The sequence below is a fragment of the Hylaeus volcanicus genome, unplaced genomic scaffold (genome assembly GCF_026283585.1).
Source record: "Hylaeus volcanicus isolate JK05 unplaced genomic scaffold, UHH_iyHylVolc1.0_haploid 12197, whole genome shotgun sequence".
Lineage (NCBI taxonomy): Eukaryota > Metazoa > Arthropoda > Insecta > Hymenoptera > Colletidae > Hylaeus > Hylaeus volcanicus.
Genome location: NW_026533147.1, coordinates 823,270 through 839,115, shown reverse-complemented (window position 1 = coordinate 839,115; position 15,846 = coordinate 823,270). Strand labels below are relative to the sequence as shown.

At 30.9% G+C, this 15,846-nt stretch overlaps 4 protein-coding genes and 1 long non-coding RNA gene across 10 annotated transcripts; 2 read left to right on the top strand and 3 right to left on the bottom strand.

Annotated features, from left to right (window-relative positions):
• Window positions 1-684: 684 nt before the first annotated feature.
• Window positions 685-6,226, top strand: LOC128883088 (uncharacterized). 3 transcript variants are annotated; one of them, XM_054135094.1, is made up of 10 exons: window positions 685-1,275; window positions 1,350-1,537; window positions 1,595-2,877; window positions 2,935-2,984; window positions 3,044-3,278; window positions 3,335-3,408; window positions 3,483-3,650; window positions 3,708-3,822; window positions 3,880-5,724; window positions 5,787-6,226. In XM_054135094.1, exons 1-9 carry the CDS (start codon window positions 847-849, stop codon window positions 4,554-4,556), a joined length of 3,219 nt encoding a protein of 1,072 aa, XP_053991069.1. In that variant the 5' UTR covers window positions 685-846; the 3' UTR covers window positions 4,557-5,724; window positions 5,787-6,226. The 3 variants fall into 3 exon arrangements, with proteins under 3 accessions (XP_053991069.1, XP_053991068.1, XP_053991070.1); XM_054135093.1 differs by having other exon boundaries at window positions 686-1,275; window positions 3,483-3,822; XM_054135095.1 differs by lacking the exon at window positions 685-1,275 and having other exon boundaries at window positions 1,424-1,543; window positions 3,483-3,822.
• Window positions 6,227-7,324: 1,098 nt separating this feature from the next.
• Window positions 7,325-9,453, bottom strand: LOC128882906 (uncharacterized). Of its 3 annotated transcripts, XR_008458609.1 has the most exons (5): window positions 9,007-9,453; window positions 8,788-8,951; window positions 7,850-8,732; window positions 7,641-7,783; window positions 7,325-7,579 (listed from the first exon to the last, which is right to left on the bottom strand). It is a non-coding gene; the product is annotated as an uncharacterized LOC128882906 (long non-coding RNA). The 3 variants fall into 3 exon arrangements; XR_008458607.1 differs by having other exon boundaries at window positions 7,325-7,783; XR_008458608.1 differs by having other exon boundaries at window positions 7,325-7,783; window positions 7,850-8,694.
• Window positions 9,454-9,674: 221 nt separating this feature from the next.
• Window positions 9,675-11,672, bottom strand: LOC128883053 (uncharacterized). Its single transcript, XM_054135028.1, has 11 exons — window positions 11,490-11,672; window positions 11,256-11,376; window positions 11,147-11,182; window positions 10,977-11,057; window positions 10,874-10,932; window positions 10,702-10,764; window positions 10,581-10,649; window positions 10,441-10,511; window positions 10,320-10,378; window positions 10,109-10,254; window positions 9,675-10,046 (listed from the first exon to the last, which is right to left on the bottom strand). Exons 1-11 carry the CDS (start codon window positions 11,670-11,672, stop codon window positions 9,996-9,998), a joined length of 939 nt encoding a protein of 312 aa, XP_053991003.1. The 3' UTR covers window positions 9,675-9,995.
• Window positions 11,673-12,213: 541 nt separating this feature from the next.
• Window positions 12,214-13,437, top strand: LOC128883054 (uncharacterized). The gene is made up of 4 exons (XM_054135029.1): window positions 12,214-12,339; window positions 12,394-12,477; window positions 12,525-12,700; window positions 12,759-13,437. The coding sequence occupies exons 1-4, from the start codon at window positions 12,234-12,236 to the stop codon at window positions 13,326-13,328; spliced, it is 936 nt and encodes a 311-aa protein (XP_053991004.1). The 5' UTR covers window positions 12,214-12,233; the 3' UTR covers window positions 13,329-13,437.
• Window positions 13,438-13,602: 165 nt separating this feature from the next.
• Window positions 13,603-15,046, bottom strand: LOC128883055 (ADP-ribosylation factor 4-like). Of its 2 annotated transcripts, none has more exons than XM_054135032.1 (6): window positions 14,936-15,046; window positions 14,430-14,597; window positions 14,222-14,380; window positions 14,014-14,164; window positions 13,858-13,941; window positions 13,603-13,805 (listed from the first exon to the last, which is right to left on the bottom strand). In XM_054135032.1, the coding sequence occupies exons 2-6, from the start codon at window positions 14,575-14,577 to the stop codon at window positions 13,802-13,804; spliced, it is 546 nt and encodes a 181-aa protein (XP_053991007.1). In that variant the 5' UTR covers window positions 14,578-14,597; window positions 14,936-15,046; the 3' UTR covers window positions 13,603-13,801. The 2 variants fall into 2 exon arrangements, with proteins under 2 accessions (XP_053991007.1, XP_053991006.1); XM_054135031.1 differs by having other exon boundaries at window positions 14,895-15,013.
• Between the last annotated feature and the right edge of the window lie 800 nt (window positions 15,047-15,846).

Below are 15,846 nucleotides of genomic sequence, written 5' to 3'. Positions count from 1 at the left end.
TCATATTCGTAATTTCTTTCGACGAAAAAAAATTATCTAAAATTATATTGTTTACTCTTACTTTAAAAAAACGGAATTCTATTATTTCTATTGTGCATTTAACCCTTTCTTTTTATTAAATTGATTATTGATTAATTTTTTTTGCAAACCTTCGATTTAAATAAAGTTAAGGAAATTTTTTTTAGTAGACATCCAAATATAAACGTGTTACGTTTTGTTTCAAAAACAAAACACTTTTTTACGTTTATAAAAACTCATTTGTCAATCTCGTTGACAAAGTAACAGGTGACTTCTTTTTAATCATAATTAAAAAAATTAAAATGAGGTTATCACACATGTTACAATAACTCAATACAAAAATACTAAACAAATTCAACTTTTATTTTATACCAGTTGCATAAAAAGTATTGTTTTTCCAAATATCGAAACAAACAAGTATATCTCGCATTAACATGTTTTTCAATCAAAGTGTAAAATAGGAAGTTTTAAAAAGTATTAGATAAAAAAACTTAAAATTAATTTCAAATTATGTTTACGAAAATTGAATTCTTTATTTTTTAAGAATTACCATTAACTAAGAAAATTTTCGACACACGCGTGTATTAAGATTACGAAAAATTCGCGACAGTAGAAGTGTTTCACAGAAATTACCTTGACATTTAAAGTATATTTATGAAATTTATTAAATTATTTACAATTAGTCAGGGGGGGTGGCACAACATTGTATTTTTTTACATTCTCAAACCATATACAAGACTAACTTTTTTACAATCCTGTTAAAGTTATTATTACTGAAATTGCTTTTTCGTTGTGTTTTTTTAATTAATTAGTATTCGAAAAACTATAATGTCAGTTGAATTACAAATTTCCAAGTGTCATCAAAAACACACTATTGACTCGACAAGCCTTCAAAAAAAAGTGTCGGCAGAAACAAATAAATTCGAGCAATGTTCAACAAAATCATCTCCTCGTTCTATGGACACACCGACACCAGCAATGTCTCGAGCTTTTTTTATAGAACAGGAATCGTTACGATCTCAACAAGCCTCCTTAGCATTAAGTGATCCTCTAAATAAATCCTTGGACACTTTAAGGGCAGTTTCTTCTACATCTAATCTACATATTTTATGTCAACTGATTGCTTCAACTGAAAATTTTGAAAATTTAGATTGGGGAAAGTTCAATGTTGACACGAATGGAATAATTTTTGATGTCAAGAAGCACAGTGGTAATATGTATACTACGTTATCTGTAAAGTTGGAGAATTTCATTCATGTAAGTTATAAAAAGATTTCCACTCAGTAAACAGACATACAGATACAAACGTATTTTTCACGATGACTGTTTAGCTTCTGAAGAGGTATACCTCTGGAGATGGACGTACAACTAAACGTGTTTCACTTGATGATGAATTACTTGACGAATTTTTAAAACAAGTCATTTTAATACTTTACACAATAAAAATCACCAATGGAATTTGGATGTTAAATGGCACCGAACAAAAAGACCTAGTTTCGAAGGCTGACGAGGTTTCTGTGTAAGTGTAAGTATTAAAACGAATTTTTACTGATTTTTTTGCATATTGATGCATTAGTCAAATGACAGAACTTCAGCCACGTTTAATTTCGTACTTAAAGTGCAAATTTAAATTTCTTCAACATGACCCCGTAGCCTTTCTAATAGAACTTTTACCAGAAACCTTTGATAAGCTTATCATGTGGCTTACAACGTTACTAGGAAATGCAGCACTCGTTTGTTCAAGTTTCCTTTCTTCGCCTAACCATTTTGAGCACTTGTCAAACCCAGTCATTCGTTATTTAGAACCCTCTTATGACACTGTTTTTAGAAAAGAAACAGTAACAATTCATCAAAATGATAATACTTCAACACTAACACCGGTACCAACAGAGTATTGTATTGCTTATATTCAAACAATCGAAATCTTTGAATCTTCCATTATCATGAAGAAATTGTTTCAAACGTCGGAAATTCAGAACGCTCTTGACGCATTACAGGGTGTCAAGGCAGGCCTTCAAGAACTTGCTTTAACGCAACGCTTTCGATGCCTGTCACTAATAAAGCAAAATAATGGATTTTCTACGGAAATCGACAGAAAAATTCATGAATCCAGCATGAAAAAAAAGCAATATACTTTTAATACGATTGCCTTCTACGCAAGCCATAACAAAGAACTTATTCAATTTATTTCCACCCACCTTAATGAAGTTAAACGTTCTTTGTTAGGTTTTTTTCGAGTGACGGGAATGCTACTTGGTGGTGGATATGACGAATTGAGAATTCAGAAAGAACTCGTTCATATATTAGTTTTCGGAAGTTATTTATCTCTTGTAGGTTTTCTTTTTTTTCATGATCTAAAAAATTTAAATCAATGGTTACTTCCTTATATGCCTCAATTGCGACAACGATTAAGAGCGCGTCCGGCTCCAAAACATTCAGTTTATGAAAAAAACGTTACCAGATTACATTCTGAACATTATAATTGTTCACCATTAAAAGCGTCGCCTATAGCTACATCCTTGTTCGATATATTCTCCAATCCGCAAAAAATCAGTTTAACCCGACAAACAGAAAGTGATCAATTGTTATCTTTGTTTGTTCCACATTATCACAAATCTAATATCCCATCAACATCGCATAATGAATCAGTAACACCTCCTGCTGCGCGTATTCATTCCTTACTGGGGTGGATTGTGTGGGAAGGCGATTTACTACAATTGTACCATGAACTTAATTTCATTTTAGAGCCTTCTAGTGAAAAAAAGCAAACCCTTATTGTGGATGCTTTGTTTAATGCACTACTTCGAGGATTTTCGACTATTCAAGATAAATTTTATTCCTCCTTTCCTAGCTTATTCCGTAATACTTTTTTTTCTATACAGCTTTAAATAATTGCATTTTCTTTCTTCTTTTTAGCTAAAAATTCTGAATCGGTCGCAACATCCGATATTCTGAATTTCTGTCATGTAAAACAATTAATTTATTTGTTTTGCTTAGTTTCTTATCAAATACCTTTTTTTTTCAGAGAATGTTAGAATGCCTGACGCTATGTTATTTGGGTGAAGTTGAACTAAAAGCCTGTTGTAAAATTGTGCAAAACACCCTCGATTTAGAAGATAGAGCAGAAACACCATCAATAGATCACTCCTTTGCATCCTCAATTGCGTTGCGCGCTTTCTCTTTAAATCCAGAGAATGCCTCCTCTAAAATAAATGAGGGATTTCCAAAACTTGTTTGGAATTTACTACACCAATCCTTGTGTAATTCAAAACCTTTTATTCAATCAATTTCATGTAAAGACTTTATCGTTCTGTAGTTTATGCGTCACCTCTTAATTCTACCATGAAACCTTCTATATCTTTGACAACCGTCGAAGCTTCATCGTTACGGGTAAAAATAAATAAGCTTTAAAATCAATTACAAAAGTTAAGTATGACTACGCTTTTTTTTTGTTTATATAATAGATTACTAGTCTTTTAACTGACATCGACCGTCGACTAACTTCCACACAAATCAAATGCGACACAAGTTTCATGGACATTAAGAATACAGACTCGGCAGTTGCATCGTTAGAGAAAAAATTTAATCATCTTGAAGGAACAATTTCTCAAAATGATTATACCGTATGCAATGTAAAACAACTCGATCCAAACTATTCGTATACTCATAAAAGCATTATCCAAAAACAGCTATCTGAAACGCATATGCCATCTGAAGAATGTTTGCTGAACATCACAGCGAAGGAAGCGAAACTGTCAAAATTACCAAGTGAATCAGAAGCAAAGGAGTCATTACCTTTTAAAGGTAATGAGTTGTTTACATTTTGTTAATAAATGTTTTCATGTTGCGAATTTAACTAAGGTATTTTAATTACCAACAAGGAAAAACCATCGTTAGAAGTTCTATCCGATGCAAGTGATATATTTGATAAAAAATCTGCCGAGTTTATTGACGCCACTAAAAAGGATATTTTGAAACTAGAGGAAGAAATTAAAACAATACGTGAAAACTTGAAACAAACGGAAAAAACGTTAACTAAGGATCTAATTGAAAGAACAAAACAAGAATTGTCTCTATATTTAAGGCAAACACTTTCTCAAACTATATCAAATTATGTAGCCCTTGCTTTAGAGAAACAGAAAAAACCCAACGTGAGTCGCAGACGACCATTACTTTTGCCATGGTCCTCTCCACATGAAACATGGAACCGTAGCACGCAGCGTATGTCGTTAGGAAACTTGAAACACTGCAGTTCACCGTCAAAACATGATAGTAATATTCTAAAACGAAATACTAGAAGTGAAAACAAAAAAAAAGAAGACTTGTTACTTAAAAACATATGGAAAGGGTTTGACACGGACGCCGACACACTTTCCATAATGCAGGAGCGCGAAAAATACGATCCGAATTCATGTCAAGAAAAAATTTCTTTATTCGACTCGACGACTGAATTACTACAAATGCCTGATCCTAGACACTCTCATAATCATCCAATGTTTTCTCAATCCGATACTCAAAAAAGTAGAGCTTCTTTATAACAAATATTACAGTATTCTAAAAATACAATTTGTGTAAATTCTTTTTTTTGTTATTCACCAAGAGAAAATTGTTCAGTATAAAGTGTTCTAACAACTGATTTTTTAACATAACTTTGAATTATCATGTTTAAACAGTCGGAAAAAAATAATATAATATTTTTTTTAATTGCAAAAGTTTTTTTTTTTAATTTACAATGCGTGTCACTTGTTTCAAAAAAAAAATTTTACGTTACACTTTTTACCTTCACAGTGACAAAATTGAGTTGACAAAAATCTGCTTACTATTATAGCTTTAAAGTAAAATAAACGTTTTTAGAATATCTACGATATAGTGGAACCATGTTTACAAAGCAACAAGGCTTTTTTTTTTTTCCATTTGCTAACTATCTGCATTGGTCACTGGAAAGAAATAACTTTATTTCATACTCTTATAGGTATTTAACGACAGTAAATAAGTTTTGGCTTGTATTTTCAATTATATTTTTATCCATGTTTGTAAGGAAAGACTCGAAAAAATATTGTTAACATTGGTGTGTCTTTGTCTCCCCACAATGTTAACTAATACAATGTTAATTGTACAAACATCAGTATCATACGGGTTTTCTGGGACAGCACAGTGGCAAACACTCGTAATTCATTACCACTGTATTTGACTGTTTTTGTCGTTGACACGCTTTTTTTTTAAAAACAATTAACGCAATTTTTTTTTGTGCAGAATACTTTTCCAATACACGTCCGGCAATCTTTACTTCTATGCAGGTTTACCATCAACAAAAAAAACGAAAATCTGTAAAACTACGTGATATTTAATTTTTTTAACTTTAATCTTATTTTTTACGCCATTTGTATTTTTCTTTTAATATATAAAAAGAAAGACATATTTTTTGTTTCCTTGGATACTATTTGAGAGTAAAATAATAAAAAAAAATGGACTGTATATGTGCCATGTTAGCATCTATTGCTAATACAGTAGCACGAGCTGTGAATCGAGCCGACTCGATATTAATACCTACTGATTTTGGAGATTTAGGTTCTGCTGCAGCCTATAATTATCATTCACTGCTTGAAAGCGCTGGTTCTTTTACTTTGCCATCTCTGTCGCCAACACATGTTGCTGCTTTAATAATTTTGTTGTCGGTTGCTCTTGTTCAAAGCTTTACATTTATTGGTATGTTTTCTGTTGCCTGTCTTTTTTTGAAAGCAATTTTTTGTTTCTTTACGTATTGATAGGTTCAAGATCAGAACATCAGTATCGTACGGAAACGCAATCAAAAAATACAAAAGACATCCCAAATCATTCATTTACAACCCATCCTGATGATACTAGTAGTAATGGACCAAGTCAAAGTTACTGAAAACAATTTAAATGAATTTTTGCTTTACATCAAAGAAAATCAGAGTTGCCATTTATCGACATTAGTACTAAGGTTTTCACATCCAATGTTTTTTTCTTTCAAATATGTTTTTTTCCATTAAACCAGCACAGCTACTTCGATTTTCTGTCCTACTAAAAGTGTCTGATCGTGATTTTTACTTTACGTGTGTTTTTTTTTGATAGAAAGGACGCTTGAAAGCGTGTTTATGATTTTTTTACGTTACGTTAACATATGTATTATATTTATGTTAAAATTTAAATAGCACTGGTTTAAAAAAAAATGACATTATTGTAAGTATATGTAGAACTCTAATCATTTCAAATGTACTAAATATAAATTATATAAAAGTCACCGTTTAACAGAGTAAGAACAAATTTTAAATTTTATGGTTAAAATAAAAAAAAACTGTAAATTATGTTTTTTATAATGAGAGTATTTTATTGAATGAGAATTCAAATAATCAATGGAGACTTTTTTTTCGTACCTAAAAGGGAATTTTATAAGGATTTTGCTGATTATTTGTCGTTGCGATCATTCTGCAATTAAAAAAAACTGGGAGTCCGCGATTCTTCTAGTGCTAACGCTTCTATTTAAAAATGCGCCACATAGTCCACAAAAAAAATTGATTAAGCTAATTTTGTAATTGAATAGTGAAATTCATATATACTTATTCTGTCCTACAAATTTCATTATGTATAGTAATTCGTACTGTTTTCTGTTCAAATAATTTGTTATAAAGTACTATGATGAAACGTCAATAAATTCTATTAATTAAAAAAAAGAGCGTTAATTGACGGTTATTTTGACAGTGTGCGACTAGTACAATACTTCAATGTAAAAGTGTAGTCGACGATGCGAGCAAATAAATTATTTCATTTATTGCTGTAGTAAGCTTTAAGGAGATTGTATTTGCATGAACACATTTCTAGTACAGTATAAGAGTGCTCCGATGATTTCTACTACTTTAAAATTTAAGATTGACAAGGAAAACAAATGTTTCAAAGAAACCTTTGAAAATTTGTTTGTTTATAAATAAATTTCAATGTAAAGCGAATCAAAAACAAAGCTTGGGGTTACTACTAGTAACCGTTGCAATGTAATAAAATTGTGTGTTGAACATTTCCTTGTAAAATGTTCGTTTGAAGAATGGTATTAATCTATTTCAAAGCAGTCTTCAACATATATATGAACTCCCTCTTTAGTCTATTAAAGCATAGATTTCGTAATATGCTAAAAGATAAGTTCGGGTTGAAAGAGTATGGAGACAATGAAGGAAATTACAAAAAAAGATGTAATGGTGATAGGAAAAGTTCATATAGATATTTGCCATGGGATTCATATAAAGTTCAAATATTTACGTTAAATAAATTTAATAATAAATTTAAACGCTCTATTTAAAAAAGCCTTAGTGAATGAAGTACACCTTAATTATTTCTTCAAGTTTTTTTTCTTTTTTACATTTCTATAATTAACAATTGATAAAATTTTGTAATCAAAATGATTTTTTTTACAAACACAAATTGTTTAAGTGAAACAAAAATTGTTACGTGTACTAGAATTTAAAGCTTTAAACTGTGTTTAATAAAACATAAACGCTGTAACCCAGTATCTTAAATAGGAATAGAGTGTTATTAAATTAGGTTGTTTCTTTGTAAAACACACAAAAAAAAAACGAATTTTGTGGTTCATGATCGAGTCACGGTCCTACCTAACTTGTTTTCTTATAAAATAGTTATTAGGGTAGAACTGCAAAAAATCTAAAATGTTTCCTTTAAATAAACGACAATTGATGCTTTTCGCGACGTCGTTGGTAGGACGTAAAGCAGTGTTCCACTTATTTCTTTTCTGATTCTAAAAAAAAAGAGGAGCCAAACAATAAATTTTATGAGAATGTTTCATGTTTGACATTTTCGATACCGAAAATCGTGTTTGTGCTTTTGTCTTAGTTTGCATTACATATCATTCAACAGCAAAGTAAAATAGAAATCGCTCAGGTTTAAGAGAACGCAGCCGTTAAATATACGGAAATAAAGATTTTTTCAAATAAAGGCATGTTAAAATTAGAACTGTGTACAAAGTAAAATGGAGGAATGCAGAAGAAGAAACGTCATAACGGTTGAACAGACAGTTGGAAAGTTTCTAGCCAGTACTTATTTATGGATATACTGCTTTTTATGTGGCGCGCAACAAAAAATGCTATACGCATAAACCGGAAAGCCAGAGGAGATTGGACGTCTTGTACTATACAATTTAAGAACATTAGAAAATATTCAGTGTGTTATTCAATGTAATGTAAAAAGGGAAATTAATTTGAAAACTGTATTTTTTACTACTGGTTTGTAAAAAGCATAATTTTTTTTGACAAAATAAACTGAAAAGTAACGGAAGGAAACCTAAAGGGAAATGTAGAAAGGTTCTAACGATCACAGTTTAAAAAATTTTTAACCGTATTAGTGAATGTTAAAAAAAATTTCGTAAAACACAAAAAGATTTTATCAGATATCGTTTATTTTTTCAAAGACATCCTTTTAAAAAAAAATTTTGTAACCCTAAGGAAAACTGTGATTTTTTTTCTAGTACAGAAAATTATTTGAATACATTCATTGTACATAAATAGATAGATGAAGTTCGTTTAATGAAATGCTGTAAAAAAAACGCAACGTCTTTTTAGATCTGAGTCTACTAGATTTTTTTAACAAAGATCTCTTGAGCTTAGTTTAGAGACTTATTGTGAATTTCACGTAACATTCCCTTCATGCACACTGCATTAAGACACCATGAAAAGCAATAAGAGTGTAACCTTAGAAGGGCAATAGGGAATAAAAAAGCATCTTTTTAACACTTTATAGGACTACCTTGAAGTTATGTTGAAATATTGAAATGTATAACTTTTAAGCAGCGAAGACGGAGTTCTATGCAATGAAGGGCTTGACTATGTAGAAGAAGCGTTAAAAGACGAAGTGAAGCAACATTTGATAGGTTCCAGGTTATTAAAAAGAAAAAACAGGGCGCATTAAAACTGAAATGGTCTAGTCTGAAAATTTTTTTTTTATTAACTTAATGATAGAACTTACAATTACGTTCGAAATTTTTTCGCGTATATATACAGAGCGAATACCTTGAAAAAGTTCATTTCATGAAATAGTAGTACCGTGGTACTAAGGATAACGGCATCCATATTTATTGTAGAAAGTGTTTTCTCGTTGTAAAAATAATTAACAAAAAGAAAAAAACATAATCGATTATTAATTTAGTTGAACCAACGACAGCCAAAAAGAGTGTGTCGATGTTCCGATAAAAATGTCTAGCTTATTGTGTTAAAAGCTTGAGATTACATCTGCGGTACTGACTTTGTATTCCTATTTAACGATTTTTGCGAGTGTCATGAAGAAATCTATGCGATTCATAAGTCCTGGATTTCACAAATTACGTTGTTGCACTTTTAATAAAAAAAAACTATCGTATGTACTTTAACGTAAACTTTTTTTTCTTACATTAAAATTCAGAATAAAGAAATTAAACATTAATATAAAATTTTTTTGGTTTTATGTGAAATGTATTGATTGGAAACATTTTCTGATCGCTCGACTGAACTCCCGTTTTTTTTTGTTGTACAAATGAAAAGTAAATAAGTCAATTACCTTTTGTTGTGTTTGTATAACCAATGGATTGGAATCAAATCAATTTTTTTTTTCAAGTAAATCGAATAACAAACAAGGATGAATTTTTCTATTATAGAAAAATGAATAGGAAGGATGACATGTATGAAAAAAAAATTTAAAATAAAAATTCTGTATAACATTTTATATAAACAAAAGTCGGAGACATTGTTTGAAAAAATTATTATTAAAAACACAAACAATCAGTTTGGAGAGACTAACAAAATACGTTAAGAAAGCGATTATGTTAAAATTCGTTTTTTTTTTTTTAATAAAGAACCTTTTCATTAAGGATAAAAAGACTAGAACAATTAAAAATTTTTTCCGGAGCGATTAAAAAGAAAAATTCCTTGTTTCGTTAAAAAAAAAACCATTCTATCAAAAGATTTGAAGCATACGATTCGTTAAACACGTTCAAATACGCATGAGTAACATTCTCTCTTTAAACGCCTAGCCTAACAAATCAGTACATTAACGCCAATACGCTTTATGTTAAAGCAAACGCTTTGAGGAGTACTTTGTTTCCTTCTTCAGTGGAAGATAACATGGCGTGAATGCAAGGATCTTGAGCAAAAGTGTCGGATGAAACAATCACTTGTTTAAATAAAGGGTGGGCATGAAGCTTTGATATATTCCAGTTATGAAGTTCCTCTACGTCCGTTACTGTAAGAAAAGAAAAGGAGAAATGATGGAAACGTTCTAGTGGATCAAATTTTTTTCAGCAGTACCACAATAAATTCGAGCGCCTGTTTTCATCAAATACGCATACATGGATAAAAGTGCTGGACTGTAGAAAATTTTGTAGAGAAGGTTAAAGTTTTTTTATTAAATTAAAAAACAAAATGGTACCTAATGATGCGTCGGCGTTGGTTGGATCTTTTAAAATGAGGGTCCGGGTAGCAGAAAAACATTTTGTTTAACTAGGACGCATTGACCCAAACAATTTTGAAGAATGCTTTTGGAGTTAAATGGAAATGATGTAAGCTTACTTGGCCTTTACGGAAATAGTTAACGAGAAACTTCATGACATTCGTTCTAATTACCGCAACATTGGCGTACTAAAACGTGAAGAAATAATTTGAGAAGAATGGAATGAAACAAATAAAAAACCTTCTTATCATCCTGATGCAATTTTCTTAAACTGCAAATTTTTTCTCCCAAGTAATTGGTAACCTAGAGAAAAAAGAGAAACAGAATGTAAAGTTTTATGCCTTCACAAGTTTGAGTCATCCAATAAAACTAGTGCAATAACAGCGATCGTAATGAAAACAATTTGTGTTACTTTTTCACGAATTTCCATTCCCAAAATGAGCGTTTCAGGATATAAAGTCGCCAATGCCACTAGAAGAACAATAATTTTTTGAATCACTCGTACACTACATTACATGATAATCCTCCATAACCGCAACCAACATCAAGAATTTCAACACGAGACGTGCTGATCGATTTACCATTGAATTGATCGTCTAAAAAGTAGCATATAAAAAATGGTTCATAACAGTGCTTCAAAATACATTCTTTACTCATGCCATTCAAAAGCAGTAAGAGTTTTTACCTATTACATGGGCATAGTCAATAGGATGACTTGTGGCTAAGAAAAAATGAAAAGGATAAGAATCCCTAGAGTTTCTTTTAAATTAAAAATTTTTTAAAACAAAACATACTATTCAAGTATAACTTTTCGGTATCGTTTGATTTGAAAAAAGAAGGGTAATGAAGACGCCAATCGACGTAATCTGGGGAAGGTGGGTAGCTTAAGTAAGCATCGGATAAAGGGTTGCAATGCTACCAGTTGTGTGTTAACAAAAAAAAATTTGTATTTGTGGGAAGTGTGATAATGAAAACAGTAGATGATATGCATTTTTTCAAAAGCATGCTACCAAGACGTATTTGCTTACTGCACGTTGACGAAAGAAGCATTTTCGTGGCAATGTTGAATTTGTTTCTTTCCTAACATTATCTTGTAAAGTGAAACAAGTTCGCGTTAAAGTCTTCTCAGAGTCTGTCATGTTGTGTTTGAAGAAGAACCACAACAATGGAAACGTTAGATGGCAAAAAAAAAATTCTAGGAAAACAGTCATTGATCAGAATCATTTACAGAAATTATGTTTTTTTTATGACCCTGTCATGCTTTATAAAGAAGGAATCATTCCATTGGAGTTGAAAATTAAAAGCGTTTTTCTAGTACATTTTATACATACGTCTGTTTGTTGGTAGATGGGGGAGTGGTAGTAGACGATTTTTAATGTTAAAGTGAACGTGCAAAAATTTATTCATGATGGTTCGCAACTCGATTGTTAAAAAGCGTGACATCGGATTGTTTATAATGTTTGTCTTTCTGATGTGTTTTTTTAATAAATTTCTTTTTTCTAGTGAATTCGTTACTAAATTAAAGTGGAATTAAATTAGAATGGAATTCGGTTAGTGAAGTGCATACGCCGTCCCTTTCACTCTTGTCATTTGTAGGTCATCATAGTGTGATGGAATAGTATTCTAGAGATATTTATAACAATTTCAAGAAAATAAAAAGGCGTCATTTTTTTCTGTGGCCGTTTCATTCTGTAGCGATTTATTAGGTATACAGGATCAGGTCTAATAAAAACGACATACTTTTTCTACTCTATGATCATGTGGAAAGTGACATGCGCGTTATTAGAAATTATATGAAAGACTTGCCAATGGATATTGAAAAAAAATTATCTTCATCTTTAGCCGATGTTATAAGTTATGAAAAAAAGAAAGTTAACAGTATGAATGTGATAATAGCATGCGTAAAAGTATGATGGTTATTTTTTTTGATAGAAAGTAAAATCAAAGGCGAAATCGGATTGAACAAAGAACAAGTCAATGGGAAGAAATCGAAACGTAAAATGACTTCTTACCAGGGTAGTTTATTCCGTAATACCTTGATGCATTTGGAATTGTTGTATTAGGACAACAAAAACGAGAGAACCAATTGAACATATGGAAGTTTAGTGGTAAAAGACAATCTGTTCAACAGTTACGTGCAAGTGGAAATGAAAGGAATAGGCCGAAAAGACGGGAAACGCGTATTATGATGCAAGAACGGGCACCAGGAGCAAAACGTACGAATGACTGGAGACAGAATGTAAGATGTTCAATGTTTGTTCGATTTGATAAAGTTTCGCTTATTTTATGATTTATAGAAAGTTTCCTTACCAACTACAAATGGTGTTGAAAAGAAAAGATTTCAGGCTTCACCTCACAATGTCATTCAAAAAAAACGTTCACTAAAGAATTTAAAAACGTTTTCGAATACAACAGTACCTTTAGAATCATTCGATTCTTTAACACCTCTTGGGTTATCCTCTGCTTCGAAGGAGACCTTTCCTACAACGAGTGTGTTATCATGGCATCAAATGAATCGAAAATTAAACCTTGTGGACCAACCGAAAAGTTCTGAGAATCAAATGATTTTTTCACAATTTCCTACTTGGACAACCTCAAATGATTTTGCCTCCTTGCTAAAAAATTTCAGTTTCCGTTCACCTCATAATGTGCCATGTTTTCAAAACACTAGCTTCACTCCTTTATCATTTTCATCTAAGAAAATGCTTTCAAAACAACACCTTTTTCCACAAGTGTTACCTAATCCTTTACATCATTTAAAAAGAAAAAAACGATTCAATTCTTCCTTCAACACATCTTTACCCTTTTTAAAGTCAGGCTTTGGTATTAATACGCGAAAACCAATCTCCAGAAACTTGTTTTCCTAAAAGAAGACGTCAATTTTATCAAATCATTCCAATTTTTAAATAACATTTAATAGCATTAAAATAAGAAATATGTTAGGCAGTTAATTTGAGAACAAGTTGAAGCGATGATGCTGAATTGAAACCACTTCTCAAAGCTTCAAGAATCGAAAGTATAATAATTAGTATCATATACAATTTGTTTAGAGTTCAACTTGTAGAAAATATTGTACTTATATATTTCTATGTATTCTAATACTAAAAATTCATGATACTTATTTTTATGTAATCTCTAGTGTTTCTTTTCAAATGTTCAAATTAAGCACAAGCCAAAAAAAAAATACAACTTGTGTTACTCAACAAAAGTAAGTTTTATCGAATTCAAAAAAAAGAGCACGTCATTTTTTTTTTCTTAATAAAATAAAAATTAATTGATATATATCAATAATTAATAGTCTATACTTAATTTTTCGGGGGGGAGCGGGAGATTGTTAGTTTCAACTAAAAAAATAAAATAATTAATAAAGATGTTGGAAGAAAATAAAAACCTCACCTTTTGCGTGCAAGTGTGGAAGATAACCAGTCCAAACCTTCATAGAGACCATCGCCGGTTGTAGCACATGTAGACTGGATGAACCTACAAAATTTAATAGTAGGAAAAAGAATGACAAACCAATTTTTTTTTTTTCAAAAAAACAAGCAAACATACCAATTTCGATTACGAATTAATTGTAAATGAAGTTTTTCTGTGATTTCTCCAGCTGCCATTGCATTAGGAAGATCTTGCTTATTAGCAAAAAGAAGAAGAATTGCATCACGTAATTCGTCTTCTTGTAACATTCTATGAAGTTCTTCTCGAGCTGCCAAGAACAAAACGAAAGCAACATGTTTATTTAGATTATCTTATAAAAACTAACCTCCTTCAATTCGTTCTCTATCATTGGAGTCAACGACAAAAATAAGTCCTTGCGTGTTAGAGAAATAATGTCTCCAAAGAGGTCGAATTTTATCTTGACCACCAACATCCCACACAGTAAAACATATATTTTTGTATTCAACTGTTTCAACATTAAAGCCTGAGGAAATATAAAAAGTGACTTTCATTAAAATTAAAATAAGCCGAACCGATGGTTGGAATTGTTGTTACAACTTCTCCAAGTTTTAGCTTATACAAAATGGTCGTTTTCCCAGCGCCATCTAATCCGACCATAAGAATGCGCATCTCCTTTTTACCAAAAAACCTTGAAAAAAGTTTTCCTAATGCAAGACCCATTTTTCTTGCAATCAACGTCTCTAAAACAAAAAAAAATTTATCATGAAAAAACTTTTCGACTAAAAAGTAAAAAAAATGTTGCAATATTTATACGGTATGAACTTTCAATAAGAATGTCTCATGCACATAATAATTAATACCAACTAGAAACAAATCGTCATTAACTCAACAAGAAAAAAAAAAATTTTTGAAGGCATTTAAAAAGAGACATTGTTCTCAAGCTAAAAAAAATTTGTTTAGAGTAAAAAAAACATATATATCTTTAACGCATCAAGGCAACATGAAAACTATACAACAACAGGTTATTATTCACATACTTCTCAACTATTTAAAAAAACGCTTGAGACAAAAAACCTACAAGTTAATAACGTTTTTTTAACTAGCTTTCGTCTTGTACGATACTTTAAAAAAAAAAGGAACAGTTACGCGAGTAATTGTTTATCAGGACTCTGTCCCGTTTCAGTACATGTTTTTCTATCTTTTAGTATATATGTCATATTAAAATAATGGTACTATAGTAATTTTACACCCATGTCTATTTTTTCATGTTAAACACGTTTTTTTTTTTACATCAATATTAAAAAAGATCATACTCATTTTTGACGAGGACACGAGTTTTATAGACAATTCTTCAACAAAAGTATTTAACAATATATTTATTTTCCTGTTTTAAACACTTTGCAGAAAAAACATGCTTCTTTCTGTAAACAAAAATCCGGTAGCTGAAAATTTTTGTACAATAAACATTATTAACGCGTCTCACTCTTTTTGTCTTACGTGTCGAAAAAGCTAACAACAGTGTATGGTTTTTTTACAAAGATCAAAACCACTACTTCTCCTTGTTTATTTTTTCACTCTTTATAAATCAATCCATAAATATTTGTAGTCTTTTATACTATGTCGTTTTGCTAAGGGTACCCCACATCAAATAGTCCGCCGTACGGGGTTACGCGGCCCATGCTTTTCACTCACCTGCCTTTAAACAAATGGTTATCTTGCAAACAACTGTCACAATACAATTGTGTGAGTACAAAAAGTAAAAGTTTACAAAGGTCACATTAATGCACACTACTATAATATGGTAATCGACAAAGTGATACCTTAACGATTGATACCCGTAAGAAAGAACACCTCAGCAAGAGAAAGTTTAGATAGTATCACCTTACCAACGTCAAATTTATAACTGATAGCTAACCAGTAATACTTTAACAAGTTTAACTTGAGTAAGGGTATCTAACCAATGATACCTTAACAAGTTTGACTTGAGTA

Bases quoted from the DNA above. Each gene is read 5' to 3' on its own strand.
- LOC128883088 (XM_054135093.1), top strand. From the start codon at position 847: ATGTCAGTTGAATTACAAATTTCCAAGTGTCATCAAAAACACACTATT. The intron at 2,878-2,934 runs GTAATACTTTTT...TCTTCTTTTTAG, and splicing joins CTCCTTTCCTAGCTTATTCC to CTAAAAATTCTGAATCGGTC. The intron at 3,409-3,482 runs GTAAAAATAAAT...TTTATATAATAG, and splicing joins TCGAAGCTTCATCGTTACGG to ATTACTAGTCTTTTAACTGA.
- LOC128883053 (XM_054135028.1), bottom strand. From the start codon at position 11,672: ATGACTGTTTTCCTAGAATTTTTTTTTTGCCATCTAACGTTTCCATTG. The intron at 11,183-11,255 runs GTATGTTTTGTT...ATTTTTTCTTAG, and splicing joins CGAAAAGTTATACTTGAATA to CCACAAGTCATCCTATTGAC. The intron at 10,765-10,873 runs GTAACACAAATT...TTTTTTCTCTAG, and splicing joins GAATGGAAATTCGTGAAAAA to GTTACCAATTACTTGGGAGA.
- LOC128883054 (XM_054135029.1), top strand. From the start codon at position 12,234: ATGCGCGTTATTAGAAATTATATGAAAGACTTGCCAATGGATATTGAA. The intron at 12,340-12,393 runs GTATGAATGTGA...TTTTTTTGATAG, and splicing joins TGAAAAAAAGAAAGTTAACA to AAAGTAAAATCAAAGGCGAA. The intron at 12,478-12,524 runs GTAGTTTATTCC...TTGTTGTATTAG, and splicing joins TAAAATGACTTCTTACCAGG to GACAACAAAAACGAGAGAAC.
- LOC128883055 (XM_054135032.1), bottom strand. From the start codon at position 14,577: ATGGGTCTTGCATTAGGAAAACTTTTTTCAAGGTTTTTTGGTAAAAAG. The intron at 14,381-14,429 runs GTTCGGCTTATT...ATATTTCCTCAG, and splicing joins AACAACAATTCCAACCATCG to GCTTTAATGTTGAAACAGTT. The intron at 13,942-14,013 runs GTATGTTTGCTT...TAAATTTTGTAG, and splicing joins TTAATTCGTAATCGAAATTG to GTTCATCCAGTCTACATGTG.